Raw genomic sequence first — 25,749 nt, forward strand, 5'->3', positions numbered from 1 at the left:
ATTAATTTGCTAGTGTGTGAGGTGAGTGCAATTGTGCAGTAGTCTGCGGATTCTTTGGCATTCATTGCTTTTCTTTGGGACTGGAATGAAAACTGACCTTTTCCAGTCCTATGGCCACTGCTGAGTTTTCCAAATTTGGTGGCATATTGAGTGCAGCACTTTCACAGCATCATCTTTCAGGATTTGAAATAGCTCAACTGGAATTCCATCACCTTCATTAGCTTTGTTCGTAGTGATGCTTTCTAAGGCCCACTTGACTTCACATTCCAGGATGACTGGCTCTAGGTGAGTGATCACACCATCGGGATTAACTGGGTCATGAAGATCTTTTTTGTATAGTTCTTCTGTGTATTCTAAACTAAAGGAGAATTAATACTAAATCCCTTACCAGAGCCAGTTATGACACTTCTCTCACCTGGAACACAATGTGATTGGTAAACATGTGCTTGACACAACGAACAAAATATTCTGTCTCTGCTTCTGTAAGTTGAACAGGCTCAGAAGACTTGAACAAGGGTCCTAGATTCATAAACTCAGGAATGGCAGCCAGTTGCTCTATCAAGAAAAAAGGAAAGAAAAGAAGGAAGAAAAATAAGACAGGGGAAGATATTACTCTGGGTAGCTAAAATGTTTTAAGAACACTCAATTAATAATGTGTCCCCAAGCTTTAGTGAAGTAATCTTTTAAGTAAGAGTTTATACCGTTAATTGGGCTTCCCTGGTGGCTCAGCTGCTAAAGAATCTGCCTGCAATTTGGAAGACCTGGGTTCAATCCCTGGGTTGGGACGATCCCCTGAAGAAGGGAAACGCCATCTACTCCAGTATCCTGGCCTGGAAAATACCATGGACTGTATAGTCCAGGGGGGTCACAAAGAGTCAGACACAACTGAGCGACTCTCACTTCACTTCACAGTTAATTACTAAAAGCAAAAAATAAAAAAGAAACTTAATTCCTAATTTCATAGAATTTGAGTCCCGTTAACCAAGATACAGGGTAAGAACAACATTCTCAGTAAGCTGACAACTGGAAATTGCCAAGTCCCACAGATTCCAGTAGTCCTAACAACAGGAAGCTATGACAATAAATTATATTTAGTCATATAAAGACTTCCCATACTCAGAACTAATAAAATTGAATAAAAAGTGGTGGCCTTCATTATAGTTACAATGCCTAGGGAGCTGGGCTACTCCCTCTACACATCAAATCATCATACCTTGGAAAATGTCTTGCCTGGAAGGAGCCAGCTTCTCGGGCTTAGTGGACACCAGTGTGATTTCTACAGAAACAGGGATGAGCAGTTAAGTGAGCTTTCCCTGCCACTATCAAGTCAAACATGCATATAGGAGATGAAGACAAAAACTTGCAGCAGATATATAAGGAGCTATTGCTAAATCATACCAGGAGGTTCTTTGTCACCCTTCTTGGAGGGACACTCAAAGTGTATTTAGTGAACATACTTCATGAAATAAATAAAGCAAGTTCTCAAAATACAGAATTTGCTTTTATGGACCAGAATATTTTAAAAAATTACTCTGAAAAGAAGGAACAGTTTATAAAACAAATCTCGTTATTCAAATAGGAAAAACTACTTATGTAGTATCAACAACAAAAAACTGAAAATGTTGAGGGCATGAGCTCTTTCATTTTCGGTTTGAACCACTACACACTTTGTCCATTTATTTTTTAAGCCTCCAAAAGGAAAATTAACTAAGAAGTTAATCAAGATCAGAAAACAAAAACAGGCGGTGGCAACACAACTACTGGTCTGAAACACTGACAACTAACTTCCAATGCTCTAACACTCAGCATTAAAAAAATCTTTCATTCTATGCCACACTTCATATTCTTGCTTCCATGAGAAAATAAGGAAAAAATTTTAAAACCCTAACTTTAAAAATATCATTCATCTTAGTTCTATAAGATTTAGAAGGAGTGACCATTAAAAGAAATATTAGAAAAAAATATGCCAACAGTGTATTTTATTGGTGTGAAACTATAAACAGTTTAAAAACAAAGTGTTCCCATTACCTGCTTTCTGTTCAAAGACAGGAGCCGTAGCAAGAGGAACAGATTTCATATCAAAGGGCTTTTCTGAAGGCTCCAGCGTGTACTGGTGTAAGGCTTTTTCCATCCCTGGTACAGAGACTGTTAGACCTATGAAACAGAAAACTCTCAGCACTAGAACTTCTTGCCAATCCTAGGATCCAGGCAGGCCGAGATTTGTAATATTTATTTAAGCTTTCTAAAGAAAACTATAACCACAGGTTTATAAGCTAAATTATTAAAGAAGATAGGCACTTATAATTCCATCTGAGGAAGCACAGGAGCTGAGCATACATATTTGCAACAAAATCGAAGTATCTTCCAGAAAACAAAGCAACAGAGCCATGTGGAAACAAAGAGAGCATAAGAAAAGGGAAAAAGGTAAACCCATCTAAGAAGGTGCTCAAAGAGAACCAGGAACAAGCAATATTCTTTGGACTTTTACATACTTTTAGGTTTCTCTAGAAATGGAAGTGCATTCAGAGACAGAAACCAAGCATTCTGCCTAGTGAAGCCAGCTCATATGAAAATCATGAGATATGCTTCCAAGACACCACTTGTAGAACAAAAGTATATTTGTCTCCATTCTTGGCTCTCACTGACCATTGAAGATATATGTAGCATTCAGTGCCATCTGCCTCTGCTGCAGCACATTCAGATAGAAGGTAGCTCTATCCCGTACCTCATCATCAGTATCCATCATACACCTGTTCAGGGGATACAGAATAGGCATGTCATAGCACTCTAAAAGATATCCAGAGCTTTACCACTATGCCTAACAGACACGATCCAGGCCATCTGATACTACCGTAATACAAGAGCTCAACAACAGCCAACAGTGGCTCCTAAAATCTCCATACATCCTGGGTATTGTTCTGAATTGGTAAAGAAATGGTGTCATTATGAATCAGAAGCACTACATAAGTAGGCATTAAAATGACTAGGAAGAACACAGTAGCATAAGACAGCAGTTTGGAGTCTGTTCTTTGATCTGCAACCACATGACCTTGGTAAAGATTTAGACTTCTACAAACTAAAAACTGGCAATATTAGACTTTCCAAGGATACTAAAAAGCATTCTAAACCCAGGCACTGATATTACGCAAATGGCAATTTGTTTTATTTAAACCAGCCAGCTTTTGGCTTATAATTTTTCTGCTTCAATTGCAAGATGTAATCACGGAGTGTTTGCTAAAGCAAGTCTTTTCCTCATCAAATAGGGAGTTAAAGAGACCATGAAAAGCTGGTATTTTCAACTCTACACAGTGAAGCTCTTTGAAGTTGGCCTCTGCTATACTAATTGAGGCACATGTATTTAAGTCACTTTCTCAAAATCATGCATGAGAAATCTGAAGTTAAATTTTGTGTGCACTTTGCACATGCAAAATTACCAAGAGTAAGGAAAAAGCCATTTGCCCCTGACTTGCTCTATCAGCTCTACTCTTAAGCCCTACAAGGCATTTGATATGGTACAATGAGGAATTATCTATTCAGTCACATGGCATTCCTTTTTTTTTTTTTTTTTTTTAATTCTTTTAGTTACCTTTGTAGGAGTACTAGGATGCTTGGGAGAAGATTTTCATTCTGAGCCCCAAATTTTGCCAAAGCACTCACAGCAGCTATAATGGAGCATAAAATGAAACAACATGAATATTGACTTCACAGAGTTAAGCAATAATTATTAAGAAAAAAATTAGAGGAGTTTCCCCATGTTCGGTTGAAATAAACTCACTGTTTAATCGTGAACTTCTTGTTCTTATTTCCTTGATCCATTTAAGCATAAATAGAAATAGAAAGTGGGTCCAAGAGAGCTCTGAATAAGAAAACTCTCTATGCATTGAGGAAAAAGGATCATATGTATTTCTTATATAAGCTATTCTTCAGTCTGACTCCTTACAGAGGAGCCTGGCAGATTACAGTCCATGGGGTCGCAAGAGTAGGACACAACTTAGTGACTAAAGAACAACCAAACAAACCTCAAACAACCAGCCCCACACATAGGGGGAAAAATACCCAAAACTCTATTATTAAAATTCACTGTATCAACAAAGATTTATTCCTTATTTAACTTTTTCAGGAGTTGTGCTAAGTGCTGAAGGTAAAAAGATAAAAGATGTAGCCCTTGACCTCAAGGAGTTGTAGTTTAGTGGGAAAGACAGGTGTAAATAGATAGTTACAACATAGTAAATCTATAGTAGAACCATATCCTGGATACTATACGAGCAGAGAAAGGAACATTAAGTCAAAACTGGAGGAGAAGACAAAGAGCTCACACTGACTCCCTGCACTAAAGCTTGCAGAACAAGTAGAGTTAGCCAGAGGAAAGGCAGGAAAAGAGAATTTGAGGGAAAGAGAAGTGAAAAGTAGCAAGGCCCTCAGGACAGAGAATAAAGTGTGGAATGATTCTGGGACCGGATGCAGCTGAGTAAGGCTGAAGCATTGGACCTGTGCTGGAGAGCAGGAGGAGACAAGTGAGAGATTAGACACAAAACAAAAATAGGTTCCAGTTTAACCTCAAAATTATTATTAACAGGAGTTAAATACAGGATGAATCTGTGTATCTGCAGCAGGGTGTGCTACACTAAATTTGTGAGCAGATTTTGTATGCAACGTCCATTTTGGTAGCAGAGTGGAGAATATACTGGATGTGGGTGAAAGTACAAGCAGCTGGACTAACTGGGCATCTGAAATGGATGGGAGCCTAACACAGCCCTCAGGAAAACTGAGGATAAAAGGGAATGAAGGAATACATATTGAGGGGACAGAACGGACAGAACTTTGCCAAAAGGTGGATGGGAGTTATAAAACAATGGAATAAGGTTCTAGTCTTGCAACTGAGTGGACAATATATATAAGGATTTCTGTTTGGGATAGTTTGAATTTCAAGCTGAATTTGAAGTGCCTGGGACAGCTAAACACACAAGTTCAGGAGAGAGACATGACTACAGTACCACAGCATCTTAGCAGAGCTCTGAAAATGATCACCAGAAAGAATGTGGATGTTGAGAAGACAACCCCCTAAAGAAAATGAACATTTTAAGGAATGGAAGAGAAGCTCTGCAAAGAAGATTGAGGAATGATGGAAAGATGCAGGCTATTTGTGGAAACCAAGGGAAGAGAGTTTCATGAAGTGTTTAGTCAACAGCCCATCAAATTGACTGAAGTGAATAAGGATAAGAACATTAAAGTGTCTAACTTGATTTTCCAGCTAGCTTCTAAGGATTTTTTAAATAAAGTAAAAATAAAAATTAAAAAAAAAAAAGACACAGGAAAATGAAGAGACAGTAAGATAATGTTTGCAAATCATATATGCAATAAACGATTTGTATAAAAAAATAGCTTCAGAAGATTTTTAAGGGAGAGAGCAAGATTATAGTGAACTGAATAGAAAATGGAAAGTAAGTTCAGAGAGGCAGCTGGTAATGGCTGCTTCAAGGTTCTGTAACAGGAAATATGGTCAGTACCTAGTGAGAGACAATGAATCAAATGAAGGCCTGTAGTTTTAACAGGAGAGATTTGGACTAGTTCACATGCTAAGGAGAAGAACAATTAGAGAGAAAGAAGTAAAAAAATTCCTAGGATCTGTTCAAAAAGTCATTTACAAGCTACAGTGGGAGACAAATTTCAAAGACATGCATACTTGAGGCCTTAACTGAAAAAAATGGATGACACCATCAAAGTCTTCTGTCAGTCTGAAGGTCAAGGGTTATTTGTCTCTGATACAAGGCTGAAATCAGGATGGAAATTAGAATACAAAGAAAGAGCTATATATCTGAGGCCTAAGTATGCTCCGAGATCCCACCACCAAATAGACATTGCAATGTCATTTTCCAATTTCATTACCACTCCCTTGAGTTAAGCATTTCCCAAGATTACCAGTTATGCTCATCATCAGTGCTCCATTACTCACCAGCTCTGACGGCCTCATTCTCCAGGACAACCCTATTAAAAATAAAGCGGATATACTTGGAGGGGACAGGTGTTCTGGGACCCTCTTTGCCCAACAAGTGGAGGATCTTTGTAGCCAGAACAGTGTGTTCACAGTCCTCGATGAATTCACAGAGGTGGGCTAGACCTGCCTCTTTACTCTCAGGGTTCTCTTCTACAATGCTGATAATGCAGTCCACGATGGCCCGCTTATATTCAAAGCCTCCCTGGCAAAAAAAAGAAAAACTGCCATTCACTCTGAGGGCACTTTTTAGAAAAATGATTTTACTCCAAGGCTTATGATGTAACATTCAAATTTCATTTCCCTTCCCTTCTCAAAGAAACAAAAATGTTTTTTCCCTCCAAGTGGGAAAGTCAAAAGCAATAATATGTTTAGTAATAAGACAGAAGCTAGAATTGAGAATATTATTTGATAGGCATGCGGAGATTATAAAGTAAGCTGCTTTAATAAGAACTGAAGCGAGCAACTTCCCACAATTAAAAAGCAGTCCACCTACATCATCTCGGAGCATGTTGGAGAGGAAAGTCATCATGACGCTGTGCTTTCGAGGGTATTTCTGACAGAGAGCACTAATTGCCTGCACAACCACAACCTGTAAAAAAACAAACAAAAAGGACACGCACCTTTTATAATGGCTGTACAACTACCACCTAGAGAAAAACACAAAAGGACGTTCATCTTTATAACTTTAGCTACTTAAGCATACATTCCCTCTTGTTTACCACAAGCTAAGAAGGCACCATAATTAACTAAAATGACAATAATGGTTCTTTGTGAAAGAAAATCAAACAGGAAAGGAAAATAGAAAGCAATGTAAAAACGAAGTGCATTCAAGAGACCCCTCCCTTTGCTCCAAAGCAAAATAAGCTTTGAGCATATTTTAAAATTTTACATTTAAAATTTTCACATAAAAATTTTAAAGTGAACACTAAAGATAAAAAACTTAAACAGACTGCTTTCCAGACAAGAAACAGAGAAAGTCACCAAGGAACTACTTCACAAAGTAGTTTCTAGGAAATTTTTACCACAATTTCAGAGACCACTGTCAAGAAGTAAAAAGGGTGTGAGACTTTTACCCTATTTGCAAACTTTAGACTACCATAATTTCATGGATGCTAGAAGAGAACACAAGGATCCTGAATGAGAGGTGAAAGACAGTTATTCACTCACAGCAAAAGCAGTAGCCAGTGTATTGGCATTTGGGGCTTAGTTTTCTGAGCCCCAATACCCACAGGACGATGCTAAAAGGACCAGATAACACTTGAGCCCACAGTAGGCAGCATTACAGGAGAATCTGAGATATGGAACTTGAATATTTGACAGTGGGCAGTAAGCATGCCAGTCATTTATTCAGAAGGGAAACATGTTTATTACACTGGGCAATAAGCATGTTTGCTTTTTGCTATAGGGAGGACTGTCTCTTCTAGGGCTGTATGGAAACCTGCCCTTTACTACTTAAGGGAGATGCTTACATCTTTTGATATTGGAGAAACTTTGTACTATACAAAGGGAACAAAACTGGTAAAGTAGGAAACAAAGGGCAGTTAGTGTGTAATTTGCTGGGTGTGTAGAAATGCAAGAAATTTATGGAGACTGGAGAACTGTGTCCCAATAACCAGACAGTCCCAAATCTATATATGTTGTTTCAGAGCATAGAAAATGAAGGGAAATAACCACAATCTTTATGAAGCAATGACATATAAACCTAATAAAGATAGTATATGTGCAAAAAGAAAAATTATAGATAGAAATCATTTCTGAATACTGATACAAAAGTTCCAGGTGGTATACTGGCTAACAGACTCCAATCCTACAGTAAGAAAATAATATCCCATGATGAAATGGAATGTATACCAAGAATGCAAGGATGGTTTGACATTAGAAAATTAATATAATTCATCAATATTAATGAGTCTAAGAAGAAAAGGAATATGACAGAATATGACTACATCCACAGAAGCTAAAAAGCCTTTGATAAAATCCAACACTTATTCCTAATAAAAATTCTTTTCTTTCTTTATTTTTGGCTGTGCTGGGTCTTTGTTGTGGCACACAGGCTCTTCATTACTGTGTGTGGGCTTTCTCTACGTGTGGCAAGCGCGGGCTGGTTGCAGTGAGCAGGCTTCTTGTCGCGGTGGCTTCTCTTATTGCAAAGCACAGGTTCTAGAATCCATGGGCATCAGTATTTGTGGTACATGGGCTTAGTTGTTCCGTGGCACATGGGATCTTAGTTCCTGGATGTCCCCTGCATTGGCAGGTGGATTCTTAACCACTGGACCAGGAAAGTCACTTAAAAATTCTTTAAAATATAAGATAGGAATGGATGAAAACTTTCATTTTATGTACATACACACACATACTCCCTCAGTCCTATTGGCAGTATATTACTTAATAGAGAACCCCAAGAGTCATTTGCTTTAAGATCAGAAACAAGAAAAGGATGCTACTATCTTGACTATTATTCGACATTATTCTGGCACTATTAGCCAATGTGAGTAGACAGGAGAAAACAATTGAGGAATAAAAATTAGAAAATAAAAGACAAAATCATCTTTATTTACAGATGATAAAACCAAATAATGTGGAAAACTTCAGAGAATTGATGATAAAACTAACTCAATAAAATAATTCAGCAAGGTAGCAGGTTAACATGCAAAACTACTACTACTCATACACATGAATAATAACTACTTAGAAGATATAATGAATAAAAGAAGATTTATAATAGAAACAACAATAAAGTTCATAAAAGAATTTTTAAAACATTCAAATCTAATATAAAAATACCATATTCATGAAAGGTACAAAAGTAGACTTAAATTTTAAAATATCCTTTGCTCTTGGGTAGGATATCTCAACATTATTATTTATTCTCCCCTAAGAAAACTTATAAATTTAATGTGATCTCAATAAAAATGCCAATGAGATTTTTTAAATGAAGCCACTAGATGAACTAATACTAAAGTTCAAAAGAAATATAAGCATGTAAAAACAGCTAAGGAAAATAAAGAGCTGAGAGGAGACTAACAGATACTAAAACATCCTTATAAATTTTTAAAATATTTAATACAAATTTTTAAATATTTAGTTAAAATATTTAATACAAATATTTAAAACAGTGTGTTGTACTGATTTATGAATAAAGAGAACAACAGAATAGAACAGAAAGCCTCCAAACAGACACAAGTATTAATACATATCGAACTTTAGTATATGGTAAAAGTGGTATCTCAAATACTGGGCAAAGACAGCCCTTCAAATAAAATTGGGGGGGGCGGGGTGGACAACTGGATAGTCACTGGAAAACTGTAAGATCCATTTCTCATTCTGTATAAATATAATAATAAAACCTAATATTTAATATGAAATTATACATATATTAGAAGAAAACATGGGTGAATTCTTCCCCCCCACCATGGGTGAATTCTTACTACTCAAAAGCCCAATGCAATAAAAGAAAAGATTAACAAATTTGCATAAAAATTAAAAACTTGTGCATGACCAAAGTATCATGAGAAAATCAAAGGACAAATGACAAATTGGGAGAAAATATCACAACACATTTCACAGTTAAAGAACTAATATCTCTAATATACAAAAACTTTAATAAAGGAAACAAAAGACCGAAAATCCTACAGAAAATTAGAAAAAGACACGAGCAGACAATATTCAAAAGATATTAAATGATCTCTAAAAATATGAAAGGATGTTTACCTTCCCTCATAATAAGAGAAATTCAAGTTAAAACTACACTGAGATACCCTTTCTAGTCCATCTGGAAAAACTGGAACAACTTCAAAATACAATATATGTACTCTACTGGTAAGGGTATGGGGAAACATGCTGGTAGAAATTAACATTCTCTATGAAACTACATACTTATCTACTCTTCAACCTAGCATATGGACTTCTAGAAATTTACCCTCAGGACACACCACCAAAATTTCAAGAAAACATAGACATAAGGTTGTCCACTGCAACATTATCTGTAATCACAGAATATTGCAAAGTATCCAAACATTCACACATAGGAGATGCATTCAGTAAACTACACTACGAAATGAACTTCATAACCTCCCAAGGTTTCCCAAAGATTCAAAATGTCTACTTGAATACACAGGCTAAGTTGGTTTTTTAAAAGTAGGTTAATACAAGAAAAGGGTAAATAGTGTCAGTTACACCTCTTGAGGGAGAATTAAATAAAAATGAAGGAATAAAATCTTTTAACTTTAATTCATCTAACTAAAATCTATCACTATTTTGATTTTCTTTTTGACACATTCTCACCAGTTCTACTCAACACATATTGGAAGTCCTAGTCATTTTAATAAGGCAAGGAAAAAAAGGAAAGGTACCTGAATTGGAAATGAAGTGGAAATGAAGTATCTATTCACAATAACACGATTATTTACATAAAACAATCCTAAGGGATGTATATTACAACTACTAGAACCTATAAGGGAACTTAAAAAAAAAAATAAGGGAACTTAGCAAGAATACTGAGTTATGGGAAAGTTTAAAAAAAAGTATTTTTTGATATAATACTAGTAGCAAACAATGAAATAGAAATGTTAATAAAATGGATTTTTAAAAGCATAAAATATCTAGATATTAATTTAACAAAAGATGTGCAAGACCCCTAGAGTAAATGCTACCAAACACTGCTCAGATAAATTAAAGAAGACCTAAATAAAGGGAGCAATATGCCATATTCATGAACTGAAGAATAATTATTATTAAGCTGTTACCTTTCCCCAAATTGATTATAGATTTAACACAACTCCAATCATAATCCTAGAAGGCTTTGTTTTATAGAAATTATAACCTGATTCTAAATTTTATATGGAAAGCAAAGGAACTAAAATATTACAAAAAATGAAAAAGTTGGGAGACCATACATTTAAGAGGTACCAGAAAGCTACATTAATTCATACAGTATGATACTGGCATAGGACCAATAAATAGTTCCACAGAATGTGATAAGCATCCCAGAAACATACCTACAGTTATATGGTTATCTGCTTTTTAGACAAAGATGTCAAGCACTCCAGTGGGGAAAGAGAATTGTTTTAAATTATGCTGGAGTAACTGGAAATCACAATGGAAAAAAGCCTGAATGTACACGCAAATATTAATTCAAGTTGGATCACAGACCAAAATGTAAAAGCTAACACTGTAAAACATTCACAATAAAACATGTCAAAGTATCTTGAAGACTTAGACAAACGTTTTTGAGGACACAGAAAGCAATAACTGTGACAAAAAAAATTAATAAATCAGACTTCATAAAACTTAAAACTTGTTCATCAAAAGACACTATTAAGAACAGAAATGTTACGGTAAGCCAGAGACTGGGAGAAAACAGGGTCATATCTAAACTACCTTGAACTCATCTGAGATTTCAGACACAAAGGATGATATCTGCTTCATGAGCCTGTCCACACTGCTCTCACTTCCTGTTTTGAGAAGCGTAGTAATGGCCAGGGTAGCAATGCTTCTGTTTGAGTCTGTGATTAAGTTTTCGAGATCCAAATTGCAGGCAGTAACAGCAGAGGGGTGCTTCATTGCCACCTTGTCGAAGGGCAAGAAAAAAAATTTAACAAATTGCTACTAATAAAGACCAGAACTTTAAAAAATAAAAGAGGAAAATATGAATTTTAATTAAAGTAAATGGCTTTTGAAAATCTAAATGAAACAGCATAAGTTAAAAAATAATTATTTCAAGATGAATGCTTTGGATTAATAAAGTATGCTACATTATTTGATAAATGACTAACTGCTAGCTATAGTACTGCATAGCACTTCATCTTCATAGGTTTCTATAACCTTTATAACAATATCATAGTCCGTCTTTTACTACAGTTGGACTGTTTCTCCTCATAGTACATGTGTTCATGGTTATCTATTCTACTAGATGTTAGGATCTGTGAGAGTAGGAGCTAGAATGATAAACATTGCTCAAAGATATTTAAACTTAGTATCACTTACAATACTTCTGGTATTTAAGCAAGCAAACTCCAGCCAAATTGGATTGGACATGGTCACTAAAACATGTCTGTCATTGACCTGATTCTTTGCTTTTATTGATGATGTGCACCTCTCTGCTTAACCCACTACTGGTATAGAATCCTTTACCATACAATGCTAAAATTCTGAAAACTCAGCAAAGGAGTGGCATCAAAATTCACTTCACAGCAAAACATGACCCAAACTAATGTAAAACTAAGTATTAATTTATTCCAGTTAGTGAGGATAGTCATATATATAAAGCAGAAATATTAACGTGTCTGTGTCTAATTGCTCCAGGCACAAAGGGGTTAGTATTAATTTAAGAGATGGCATGATATTACCTCTCTAAAATTCAAACATTGCTGAGTTCTCATATACATTTGTCTGCAAGCTTATAGATGAAGAAATGTACACCTATATCAAACTCTTCAAAATACAATTCATATTGTTCGGTAAGGCTGCTCTAAATTTCTCTCTTTTCCAATTGTTCATACAATTAATTTATAATCTAGTGTTGTATGTAACTACATTAGATCAGTCTTCTATAATATTAAACTTTCATTTACAATTCATAGTTATTTAACATCCTGTGCTTTGCACTGTATCCTCCAGATTTATGCTGTCCAATACGGTAGCCAATAACCACACATGACTACTAAGCATTTGAAATATGACTATTCCAAATTGAGGTGTGCTCTAAATACAAAATAAACTATATATCAAAGACTTAGTATGAAAAGCTAGAAGGTAAAAATGTATCAATATGCAACCAGTATAAAATTATCAGATATATTTTATAAACATGATGGTAAATAAGATGTATTATTAAAATCAATCTCATCATAAAAAAACTCAATCTGGCTACAATAAAATGTAAAATTACACAAGTGACTCATATAAGTGTTTCTACTGGATGGCATTGCTATAGACCAGCCCTGTCCAAGAGAACTTCCTGCAGTGATGGAAATATTTTATATATGCAGTGTCTAATATGATAATCAACAACAACACATGGTTACTGACCACATGAAGTGTGACTGCAATGACTGAGGAACTGAATTTTTAAATTTTTATTTAATTATAATTAACTTAAATGGAAACAGCCACTTATGGCTAATGTCCATCATATTGGATGGTATGGCTCTTGAATGTAAAATGCTTAAAGTCAGAAATGAATTATAATCCTTAGTTGAATACTACTACCTATAGCCATATGTAAGGCCACAAATGCAAGTGAGGTGCTACAGAAGTGAAGCCCATAAATCATATCTACTAACCTTGGACGGAAAGCCAAATGCTTCAATTTAATGTTTCTCAATCAAACACTGATACAAAACAATAGTTACAATAGTTAGAAAGGGAACCCCTACCTTGTTCAAGGTCCTTACAGCTGCGTATCTCAAAGCTGGCTTAGGAGAACTACAGAAAAGCTGAAGAACTAGGAAAGAAAAAGAGTCACTGTTAATATGGCTCATTTCAACATTTAGCATATTTCTGAAAATATAGCACATGAAAAATCATATTAAAAATACACACAAGGAAATTAGATCATAGCATCAAAAATTCACATAAAAATATACCATCAAAACTAGAAAAAGTACTTTTTGTTGAGTTATACAAACTTTAAATACAGGAAACAAAGTTTATTCTTTTTCCTAAAAAATTAATATACCCATTAATATCTGAATTTAAAGAATAGGATATTTATAGTTATAAGAGAAAATGGGCTTTTTAAACATGAAAAAAATGTAATTTACTTGTTTTTTTAGTTTTTTTCTAAGTAAAAACTTAAATGTTCTGAATATGAGGAAATAACTTCAGAAAGAGAAGTATAGTCACCCTTCCACATCTGCTGGGATCCCTGGCAGACACCCAAATCTGGGGATGCTAAAGAACCTTACAGAAAATCGTGTAGTACATTCAGCCCTTGTTATCTGCAGGTTCCACATCTAAGGATTCAATCAACCATGAATCAATCTGGTTGAATCAATAGGATGTATAACCAAGGATATGAAACTACAACTATAATTAAAGTACCAAAATAAATCATCTACATATCAGAATGGAAAGGCTATGTATACAGAGCTAAGGTTCAAAAATACCTATTCTGCAGAGCTATAGAACTTAAAAAAACATAAGACTATAAATTAAAGCCAGTTATCAAATATACAACTAACCTGAAACAGCAGGTGCCAACTCCCTTGCAGTACAGTTAGGAAGATGGATGATAGCTGAAGCAGCTTCATAAATAACCATTTCATGTTTATTTCGCAAGCAGCTCTCAATGAAATCAAAGACTGGACTTTCATGGCTAACAATAAATAGACATGGGCCATAATCAGACATCATAAAGAACAGAGGCAATGTGCACAGTAGTTAAAAGTACAGACAGAAGGAGAAGCACTTTGGAAATATGAATGAAGGACTTCTGAAACTCCACCACTCCATAAAAGCAATGAAAATACTAGTGTAAATTTCAAAATCAACTTTTTCAGCACTTTAGAAAATAGCCAAAGGCTTGCAGCAATCCTAGAATTATTTACTCAAGATGAGCTGCTGAATTTTCATAAGAACAGTATGCTTTCCGGTATTTTGTTTGCTATGTGTGCTCAGTCACTTCAGTCGTGCCCAACTCTTTGCCACCCTATGGACCATAGCCTGCCAGGCTCCTCTGTCCATGCAATTCTCCAGGTAAGAATACTGGAGTGTGTTGTCATGTCCTCCTCCAGGGGATCTTCCCAAACCAGGGACTGAACCTGCATCTCTATGTCTCCTAGCATTGGCAGGCGGGTTCTTTACCACTAGCGCCACCTGGGAGGCCCTTGTAATCTAGTATTTTAACTTGCTCTACTTCATGCCCTCTTCCCAGCTTCATGGTAGCCTTGAAAAGCAGGGCCTCTGAACCATACTAGCTCTGAAAGCCAGCAGCTTCATAGCCACGGAATGGGGCAGATGAATCTGGAGCACCATCAAAAGCCCTGTCTCTAGACCACTGTCACAATTTGACCTGATGTTCCCTAAAATAGCCCCATTCATGAAGCTAATCTTTTTTTTTTCCTCTAGTGGGGGAACATGCCACACAGCATTGGGATCTCAGTTCAAACAGGGACTGAACCCATGTCATCTGCAGTAGTAGCATGGAGTCCTAACCACTGGACTGCCGAGGAATTCCCCAAAGCTAATTTTTATCTCATCTCACTCAGATGTCATTCAGTGAGGGAAGTCCTATCCCCAGGAGATCTGTCTCCCCAAAATCAGCAACAATTGCTTAACACTGCAGTGCCACAGGCAGTGACTCTAGTTGGGGCAAACAAGAAACTGGCCCAAAAAACATAAAAGGAAAATATAAGAAATGAGATGCCCGCTTCTGACATACTCCTAGGATCTAGAAGGCTATGCAAATACCCAGGAAATTTCTTTTTATTTTTTTCCCCCCCAGGAAATTTCTGACAGAGCTTGAGCCTCTCACTCATGCTTGACTTTGAGTTTCTGAACAATTAGGAAGGAAAGGCTAAGACAGAGTTATGAACTACCAGATCATGGAAGGCATGCTCCAACATACAAAGTGCCCACTGATAAAAAGATGGGAGATATGTTGGTCAAAAGCATGAAAAAAAAAATTCTGTGAAATTATTATCCAAACACTCAGCTAACCAAGCAGAGACTTCAGTAGGGATAAAGAATGACAAATAGTAAAGACTGCAGAATTACTTCTGGAAAGTCACTAAACAACAACAACAAGCAGCATCAAAAACAAACTCCACGGACAGGGAAGGGGGAAGTAAGATTGCCAGAGTTACCAGAGTATACTAAATATCCAGTTTTTGACAAAAAAGTTATGACACACACAAAGAAATAGTGAGATATGGCCCATATATACAGGAAAAAAGCAGTAGAAATTACTCAAGGGAGCCCAGATGTTGGATTTACTAGGCAAAAACTTTAAGTCAACTCATATAAATATGTTCAAAAAACCATATCTAAAGAATTAAAAGGAATTTAACGATTACAGGCATGACAGTCATGCTTCACCCAAAGGAGATTATCAAAAAAGGAAAAAAAAAAAAAAGCCAAATAGAAACTCTGGATTTAGAAAAGTGTATAACTAGAATAAAAAATTCAAATCTGCTTGGATAAAAAAATAAGAACCTACAACATACTGCCTACAAGACATTCACTTTAGGATGAAAGACACGCACAGACTGAAAGTGAGGGGGTGAAAAAAGATTTCATGCAAATAGAAACAACAGGAAAGTAGGGGTAGCAATATTCGTATCAGACAAAATGGACTATAAAACAAACTCTATAAAGGAAGACAACGGAGGATACTATAAAATGATAAAGGGATTAATACAAACAGCAGACACTGCACTTGTTAAGGTATGTGCACCCAATGTAGGAGCACCTAAATATATAAAAGAAACACTAACAGACATAAAGGGAGAAATTAACAGGAATACAGTAACAGCAGGAGACTTTACCATCCCACTGACATCAATTAACAGATCTTTCAAGACAGAAAATTAATAAGGCAAGAGAGATGCTAAATGGCACAAGAGAATGGATGTACTTAATTGATATCTACAGGATATTTCACCCCCTTCAAAAAAAAAAAAAAGAAATACACACTCTTTTCAAGTGGTCAGGGAACATTCTCTAGGATAGACTATATACTAGAACACAAAACAAGTCTCTCAAGCATCTTTTCTGCCCACAACAGGATGAAACTAGAAATCGACCACAGAAAGAAAGAAGGGGGGTGGGAAACAATTACATGAAGACTTAACAGCATCCTACTAGAAAAATCAATAAGTCAATGAGGAAATCAGAAAATATTTCAAGACAAATGACAATGAAAAAATACAGCCTTGCAAAAATCTACAGGACACAGCAAAAGTAGTTCAAAGAGGGGAATCCATGATACTTTCTCAAGAAGTAAGTAAAACCTCAGATAACCTACCCTACCACCTAAAAGAACTAGGGAAAAAAAAGAATAAACAAAGCCCAAAGTCATCAGAAGGAAGGAAATAATAAAGATTAGAGAGGAAATAAATAAAACAGAGACCAAAACAATAATAGAAAATATCGATGAAACCAAGAGAGGACAAACAAAATAAGCCTCTAGCCAAGATAACCAAGAAAAAGAGAGGACCCAAATAAACAAGATAAGAAATGAGCAATAACAACCAATATCACAGATATGCAAAAAAAAAAAGAAAGAAAAGAAAAGACTATGAACAAACCAACAAACTGAACAGCCAAGATGCAATAGAAAAGGTTTTAGAAACATACAGTCAGCCAAAATTGAATCAAGAAGAAACATAATTTGAACAGACCAATCATTAGAAGTGAAACCAAATCTGTAATAAAAAACAAACCAAAACACTCCCTGCAAAAAAAAGTCCAGAACTGGATGGCTTCACTGGGGAATTCTACCAAACATACAAAGAGGAACTTATCTATCCTTCTCAAACTATTCCAAAAGATTTAAGAAGAGGGGACATTCTCAAAGTCATTCTATGATGATTCACACTGATACCAAAAACAAAGACACTACAAAAAAGAAAATTACAAGCCAACATCTTTGACAAATAAAGATGCAAAAATCCTCCATAAAATTTAAGCAACCCAATAACACATATAAAGGAGCATATACCATAGTCAAGTTGGATTCATTCCAGAGTCACAAAGATGGTTCAACACATGCAAATCAATGTGATATACCACATCAACAAAGAAAAAGACAAAAACCACATGATCATCTCAATAGAAGTAAAAAAGGCAATTGATAAAATTCAGCATCAATCCATGATAAAAACTCTCACTAAAGTGGGTAGAGAAGGGATACATTTCAACATAATAAAAATCATTTATGACAAATCCACAGCCAACATAATATTCAACAGTGAAAAGCTGAAAGTTTTCCTGCTAAATTCTAAAACAAGATAAGGATGCCCACTCTCACCACTGCTATTCAACATAATATTGGAAATCCTGGCCACAGCAATCAGACAAGAAAAAGAAAACAAAAAGTAATCAAATTTGAAAGAGGTAAAACTGTCATTCTATGCAGATGACATGATATTCTATATAGAAAACCCTAAAGACTCCACACAAAAACCATTAGAATAAATGAATTCTTCAAGGTAGCAGAGTACAAGATTAATACACAGAGAGCTGCTGCATTTCTTTACAGTAACAATGAAATATCAGAAAGTTTAAAAAAAAATTGTTTAAAATCACATTAAAAAAAGAAATACCTGGGAATAAACCTAACCAAGGAGGTAAAAGAACTATGTGCTAATAACTCTAAAACACTGATAAAGAAAACTGAAGATGACTCACAAAATTGGAAAGATAGTCCATACTGTTGGATTGGAAGAATTAATATTATTAAAATGACCGTACTACCCAAAGCAATCTATAGATTTAAGGCAATCTCTATCAAATTCTCCACGACATTTTTCACAGAACTAGAACAATAATCCTAAAATTTATAAGGAACCACAAAAGGTCCAGAATTGGCAGAGCAATTCTGAGAAAAAAGAACAAAGTTGGAGGCATAATCTTCCCAGACTTCAGATAATAATACAAAGTAACAGTAATCAAAATAGTGTGGGATCTGCACAAAAACAGACATACAGATCAAGAGAACAGAATAGAGAGAACAGAAATAAACCCAACAATTAATATTCAGCAAAGGAGGCAAGAATATACAATGGAGAAAAGATGGTCTCTTCAGCAAGTGGTGCTGGGAAAGCTGGACAACTATATGTAAATCAATGAAATCAGAACACTCTTTCACACAACATACAAAAATAAACTCAAAATGGTTTAAAGACACATAGGAATTATACCATAAAGCTCCCAGAAGACAAGAAAACATTCTCTGACATGTTCAGTTCAGTTGCTCAGTGGTGCCCAACTCTTTGCGACCCCATGAATCACAGCACGCCAGGCCTTCCTGTCCATCACCAGCTCCCGGAGTTCACTCAGATTCACGTTCATCGAGTCAGTGATGCCATCCAGACATCTCATCCTCTGTCGTCCCCTTCTCCTCCTGCCCCCTATCCCTCCCACCATCACAGTCTTTTCCAATGAGTCAACTCCACATGAGGTGGCCAAAGTACTGGAGTTTCAGCTTTAGCATCATTCCTTCCAAAGAAATCCCAGGGCTGATCTCCTTCAGAATGGACTGGTTGGATCTCTTTGCAGTCCAAGGGACTCTCAAGAGTCTTCTCCAACACCACAGTTCAAAAGCATCAATTCTTTGCTCAGCTTTCTTCACAGTCCAGCTCTCACACCCATACATGACTACTAGAAAATCCATAGCCTTGACTAGACGGACCTTAGTTGGCAAAGTAATGTCTCTGCTTTTCAATATGCTATCTAGGTTGGTCATAACTTTTCTCCCTAGGAGTAAGCATCTTTTAATTTCATGGCTGCAGTCACCATCTGCAGTGATTTTGGAGCCCCCAAAAATAAAGTCTGACACTGTTTCCCCATCTATTTCCCATGAAGTGATGGGACCGGATGCCATGATCTTCGTTTTCTGAATGTTGAGCTTTAAGCCAACTTTTTCACTCTCCTCTCACTTTCATCAAGAGGCTTTTTAGCTCCTCTTCACTTTCTGCCATAAGGCTGGTGTTATCTGCATATTTGAGGTTATTGAGATTTCTCCCAGCAATCTTGATTCCAGCTTGTGTTTCTTCCAGTCCAGCGTTTCTCATGATGTACTCTGCATATAAGTTAAATAAGTAGGGTGACAACATACAGCCTTGACGTACTCCTTTTCCTATTTGGAACCAGTCTGTTGTTCCATGTCCAGTTCTAACTGTTGCTTCCTGACCTGCATACAGATTTCTCAAGAGACAGGTCAGGTGGTCTGGTATTCCCATCTCTTTCAGAATTTTCCACAGTTTATTGTGATCCACACAAAGGCTTTGGCATAGTCAATAAAGAAGAAACAGATGTTTTTCTGGAATTCTCTTGCTTTTTCCATGATCCAGCGAATGTTGGCAATTTGATCTCTGGTTCCTCTGCCTTTTCTAAAACCAGCTTGAACATCAGGGAGTTCACGGTTCAGGTATTGCTGAAGCCTGGCTTGGAGAATTTTGAGCATTACTTTACTAGCATGTGAGATGAGTGCAATTGTGCGTTTGAGAATTCTTTGGCATTGCCTTTCTTTGGAATTGGAATGAAAACTGACCTTTTCCAGTCCTGTGGCCAGTGCCAAGTTTTCCATACTTGCTGGCATATCAAGTGCAGCACTTTCACAGCATCATCTTTCAGGATTTGAAATAGCTCAACTGGAATTCCATCACCTCCACTAGCCTTGTTTGTAGCGATGCTTTCTAAGGCCCACTTGACTTCACATTCCAGGATGTCTGGCTCTAGATGAGTGATCACACCATCGTGATTATCCAGGTCATGAAGATCTTTTTTGTACAGTTCTTCTGTGTATTCTTGCCACCTCTTCTTAATATCTTCTGCCTCTGTTAGATCCATACCATTTCTGTCCTTTATCGAGCCCATCTTTGCATGAAATGTTCCCTTGGTATCTCTAATTTTCTTGAAGAGATCTCTAGTCTTTCCCATTCTGTTCTTTTCCTCTATTTCTTTGCATTGATCACTGAAGAAGGCTTTCTTATCTCTTCTTGCTATTCTTTGGAACTCTGCATTCAGATGCTTATATCTTTCCTTTTCTCCTTTGCTTTTCGCCTCTCTTCTTTTCACAGCTATTTGTAAGGCCTCCCCAGACAGCCATTTTGCTTTTTTGCATTTCTTTTCCATGGGGATGGTCTTGATCCCTGTCTCCTGTACAATGTCATGAACCTCATTCCATAGTTCATCAGGCACTCTATCAGATCTAGTCCCTTAAATCTATTTCTCACTTCCACTGTGTAATCATAAGGGATTTGATTTAGGTCATAGCTGAATGGTCTAGACATTTTCCCTACTTTCTTCAGTTTGAATCTGTATTTGGTAATAAGGAGTTCATGATCTGAGCCACAGTCAGCTCCCGGTCTTGTTTTTGTTGACTGTATAGAGCTTCTCCATCTTTGGCTGCAAAGAATATAATCAATCTGATTTCGGTGTTGACCATCTGGTGATGTCCATGTGTAGAGTCTTCTCTTGTGTTGACAGAAGAGGGTGTTTGCTATGACTAGTACATTTTCTTGGCAGAACTCTGTTAGCCTTTGCCCTGCTTCATTCCGCATTCCAAGTCCAAATTTTCCTGTTACTCCAGGTGTTTCTTGACTTCCTACTTTTGCATTCCAGTCCCCTATAATAGATATGTCTCCCAAGGTAAAAGAAATAAAAGCAAAAACAAACAAATGGGACCTAATCAAACGTAACAGATTCTGAACAGCAAAAAAGCCCACAAAATGAAGAGACAACCTATAGGTGTCTTCCCTGGCGGTCTAGTGGTTAAGAATCTACCTTCCAATGCAGGAGACACAGGTTCAAACCCTGGTCAGGGGACTAAGAACCCACATGCCACAGGACAACTAAGCCTACAGTGCCACAACTAGAGAGCCCACATGTCACAGAGAGTCCATGGACCACAACTAGAGAGCCATGCACTGAAATGAAGACCCAGCACAGTAAAAAAAAAAAAAAAAAAAAAGCTATTAAAACAAACAAAAGGACAACTTACAGAATGTGACAAAATATCTGCAAACAATGTGACTGACAACAGGTTAATTTCCAAAATATACAAAGAGCTCATACAACTCAATATAAAAGAAAAAAATAGAAAAATTTAAAACTGGACATAAGACCAAAATAAACGTTTCTTTAAAGAAAACATACAGATGAACAACATGCATATGAAAAGACGGTCAACATCAGTAATTAGAGAAATGCAAATAAAAATCAAAATGAGGGGGACTTCCCTGGTGGTCCAGTGGTTATAAGAATCCACCCTGCATTGCAGAGGACGCAGGCTTGATTCTGGTTAGGGAACTAAGATCCCACATGCCTTTCAGGGCAACTAAGCTTGTGCACTGCAACTACTGAGCCTGTGCACTCCAGAGCCTGAGCACCACAACTGGAGAGCCCATGTGCTGCAACTGCTAAGCCGGTCCACGCCAGAGCCCTTGTGCCCCAACTAGAGAGCCTGCATACCACAACTAGACAGTCCTTGCACTGCAACAGAAGATCTCACATGACACAACATAGGTCCCATGTGCTGCAACTAAGACTGGATGTGACCAAATAAATATTTTTATTAAAAAAAACACAATGAGGTATCGACTTACACCAAAGATCTACGCATAAGACACACCACAGTCAAAGTGTGAAAGGTGTAAGACAAAAGAATGACCATAGCAAGATAAAAGCTACTCAACACCTTGCAGAGTTGTGGTACAATATAATTATTGGCTTTTCATCTTAAACAATGGAATAGAGAATCCATATTCAAAGTGCTGAAATTAAAAAAAAAGTCAGAATGGCTATCATCAAAAAGTCTATAAAGAAAAAGTGCTGGAGAGAATGTGGAGAAAAGGGAACCCTCTAACACTGTTAGTGAGAATGTAAACTGGTGCAATCACTAGCGAAAACGGTATGGAAGCTCCTTAAGAACTAAAAATAGAGCTACCAATTGATTCAGCAATCCTACTTTTGGGCACACAACCAGAAAAGACAAAAACTCTAACTTGAAAAGACACATGCAGCCCAGTGTTCTCAGCAGCACGATAGAACAGCCAAAACATGGGAGCAACCTGAATGTTCAACAACAGATGATGGATAAAGAATGTGTATATATACATGCATATATATTAACACACACACACAATGGACTACACATACACACACACACAATGAACTATATAACTCAGCCATAAAAAAGAATGAGTAATGTTGCTGTACACCTGAAACTAACACAGTACTGTAAATCAACAATACTTCAGTTAAGAAAAAGAGTTCAGAAACAATTTAAAAAAATTAAAACCTGCATTCCAACAGCTGATTTGTACCAACAGTAGAAAAAGTACTTGAAGACAGGTTAAACTGAGATAATCCAGCTAAGGAAAATAAAGAATGAAGGAACAAAAAACAAACAAACAAAGAAAACACAGAGCCTTAGAAACCTGTGGAATATGATCATGTGTATCAACATTTTCATGATAGAAATGCCAGAAGGAAAGGGGAGAGACAAAGGAGCCAAAGGAATATCCTGAGAAATAATGACCAAAAACACCCAATATTTGTTTAAAATATTAATGTACACACTTGAGAAGCTTAACAAATCCCAAGTAGGAAAAATGCCAAAAGATCTACACAGACACACAACAGTCAAAGTGCCAAAGACATAAGACAAAATAAGGACAGCAGCAAGATAAAAGCTACTCATTACACTGTAGAGAAGAGCTACAATATAATTACTGGCTTTTCACCTTAAACAATGGAATAGAAAATCCATATTCAAAGTGCTGAAATAAAAAAATAAAAATTCTCTATCCAGCAGAACTATGATCTAAAAATGAAGATTAAAAAAGAACATTCTCAGATAAACCATGCCTAAGACAATGCATTGCTAACATACCTGATGTTATAAAAAACACTAAATGAAGTCTGTTAAACTGAAAGACTGATTCCAAACAATGACATGAATAATCAAGGAAATATAAAGAGCACTAAAATGATAAATATGTGAGATAATATAAATGATTCTGTAAATTTTTTTAAGGAAGCTTTGGTACATATACACGATGGAGTATTACTCAGCCGTTAAAAAGAATTCATTTGAATCAGTTCTGATGAGATGGATGAAACTGGAGCCAATTATACAGAGTGAAGTAAGCCAGAAAGAAAAACACCAATACAGTATACTAACACATATATATGGAATTTAGAAAGATGGCAATGACGACCCTGTATGCAAGACAGGAAAAAAGACACAGCTGTGTATAACGGACTTTTGGACTCAGACAGAGAGGGAGAGGGCGGGATGATTTGGGAGAATGGCATTCTATCATGTATACTATCATGTAAGAATTGAATCGCCAGTCTATGTCTGACGCAGGATACAGCATGATTGGGGCTGGTGCATGGGGATCACCCACAGAGATGTTATGGGGAAGGGTTTCATGTTTGGGAACACATGTAAGAATTAAAGATTTTAAAATTTAATAAAAAAAAAAAATATGGCTCAAAAAAAAAATAAATTTTTCTTAACTAAAGAACATAAAATTGTATAAAACAATTATAACAGTGTATGTTGAATTTATAATGGATATACAAGTAATATACATGACAATAATAGCAAATAGGAGCAAGGAGAGAACAGAACTGCACTGGAGCAAAGATTCTATATCTTACTAAAATTAAATTAGTCCTAATCTGAAGTAGATTGTGGAAAATTAAAAAGCATATTTTAATTCCAAGAGAAACAACTTTTAAAAAAGTAAATATACTGACAGAGGAATTAAAATATACTGAAAATGTTAACACAAAACAAAGAAAAGAAGAGAGGAACAAAAAAGGAGACTTCTATAGAACAAACAGCAAAATAGCAAAGGTTAAATACAATCATATCAATAATTATATTAAATGTGAATGGTCTAAACATTCCAACAAAAATACAAAGATTGCCAGATATGATGAAAAAAAGCAGACTCAAACTATGTGTTGTTTACAAAAGACATGCATCAAGTTCAAAGATACAAATGAGATGAAACTAAAATGATGGGAAACGATATGCCATGCAAACTAATCATAAAAGGTCAAGGGTAGCTATATTAAAATCAGACAAGCAGAATTTAAGAAAAGAAATTACAAGAGATAAAAAGAGGTATTTCATAATGAGAAACTGGTCGTTACAGTAGATTGATACAACAATGATAAACATATGCAAACTTAACAACAGAGCCTCAAAAATATGAAGCAAAGCTTAACACAAAAGGAGAAATATATCATTTAACAATAATAGCTACAGATGTCTAAACCTACCTGATAATTGATAGAACACCTCGATAAAATCATTAAGGATATAAAAGACTTGAACAATTTAATCACTCAATTCAACCTACAACATTCAACCCAGTGACTGTAATATATACATTCTTCTCAAATGCATATGGACAGTTCTCAAAGATATTAAATGCCAGTCATAAAACATTTAAAAGTCTGAATACATTTAAAAGGACAGAAATCATCAAAATATATTCCTCAAAACAACTGAATTAAATAATACATGATCAGAAAATTAATCAAAGAAATCCTCAATATTTAGAATTTAAAAACCTATTTCTAAGTAACCCATGGGTCAAGAATAAATCAAATGAAAAAGAAAACATCTGAAACAGAACGACAACAAAACCATAACAAATCAGGATTTATAAGATGTAGCTAAAACAATGCTTCAAGGGAAATTTATAGCTGCAAACATCTATACCAGAAAAGAAGAAGTTTTCAGATCAATAACCTAAGTATCTACAATACAGAAATTAGAAAAAGAGAGTAAACCAAGTACAGAGTAAGGAGAAAGAAAGTAAATAATAAAGATCAGAGCAGAGATCAATGGACAAGAATGCAAAAATATAGTAATGAAAACTAATCAATGAAACACAAAGTTAGTTCTTTGTAAACATTCAACAAAACTGACAAACTTTTAGCTAGACTAACGAAGAAAATAAAACAGAAGGAATACAAATTACCAAAATCAGGAATGAAGTAGAGAACAATCCTACTGACCCTAAAGAAATTTAAATGATTGTAAGAGAATATTATAAACAACT

General features: G+C 35.9%; 1 protein-coding gene across 1 annotated transcript in view; it reads right to left on the reverse strand.

Moving 5' to 3' along the window:
- The window catches only part of COPG2 (COPI coat complex subunit gamma 2), a 158,406-nt gene that overhangs the window by 71,235 nt on the left and 61,422 nt on the right, over positions 1 to 25,749 (reverse strand). The window contains exons 10-19 of the mRNA XM_068973209.1: positions 14,179 to 14,312; positions 13,372 to 13,439; positions 11,375 to 11,563; positions 6,489 to 6,584; positions 5,954 to 6,197; positions 3,587 to 3,662; positions 2,647 to 2,750; positions 2,029 to 2,154; positions 1,214 to 1,276; positions 416 to 555 (exon numbers count right to left, since the gene is read on the reverse strand). Coding sequence (XP_068829310.1) covers positions 416 to 555; positions 1,214 to 1,276; positions 2,029 to 2,154; positions 2,647 to 2,750; positions 3,587 to 3,662; positions 5,954 to 6,197; positions 6,489 to 6,584; positions 11,375 to 11,563; positions 13,372 to 13,439; positions 14,179 to 14,312 — 1,240 coding nt within the window. The remainder of the gene's footprint in view (positions 1 to 415; positions 556 to 1,213; positions 1,277 to 2,028; positions 2,155 to 2,646; positions 2,751 to 3,586; positions 3,663 to 5,953; positions 6,198 to 6,488; positions 6,585 to 11,374; positions 11,564 to 13,371; positions 13,440 to 14,178; positions 14,313 to 25,749) is intronic.

This window comes from Capricornis sumatraensis, chromosome 5, assembly GCF_032405125.1.
Source record: "Capricornis sumatraensis isolate serow.1 chromosome 5, serow.2, whole genome shotgun sequence".
Lineage (NCBI taxonomy): Eukaryota > Metazoa > Chordata > Mammalia > Artiodactyla > Bovidae > Capricornis > Capricornis sumatraensis.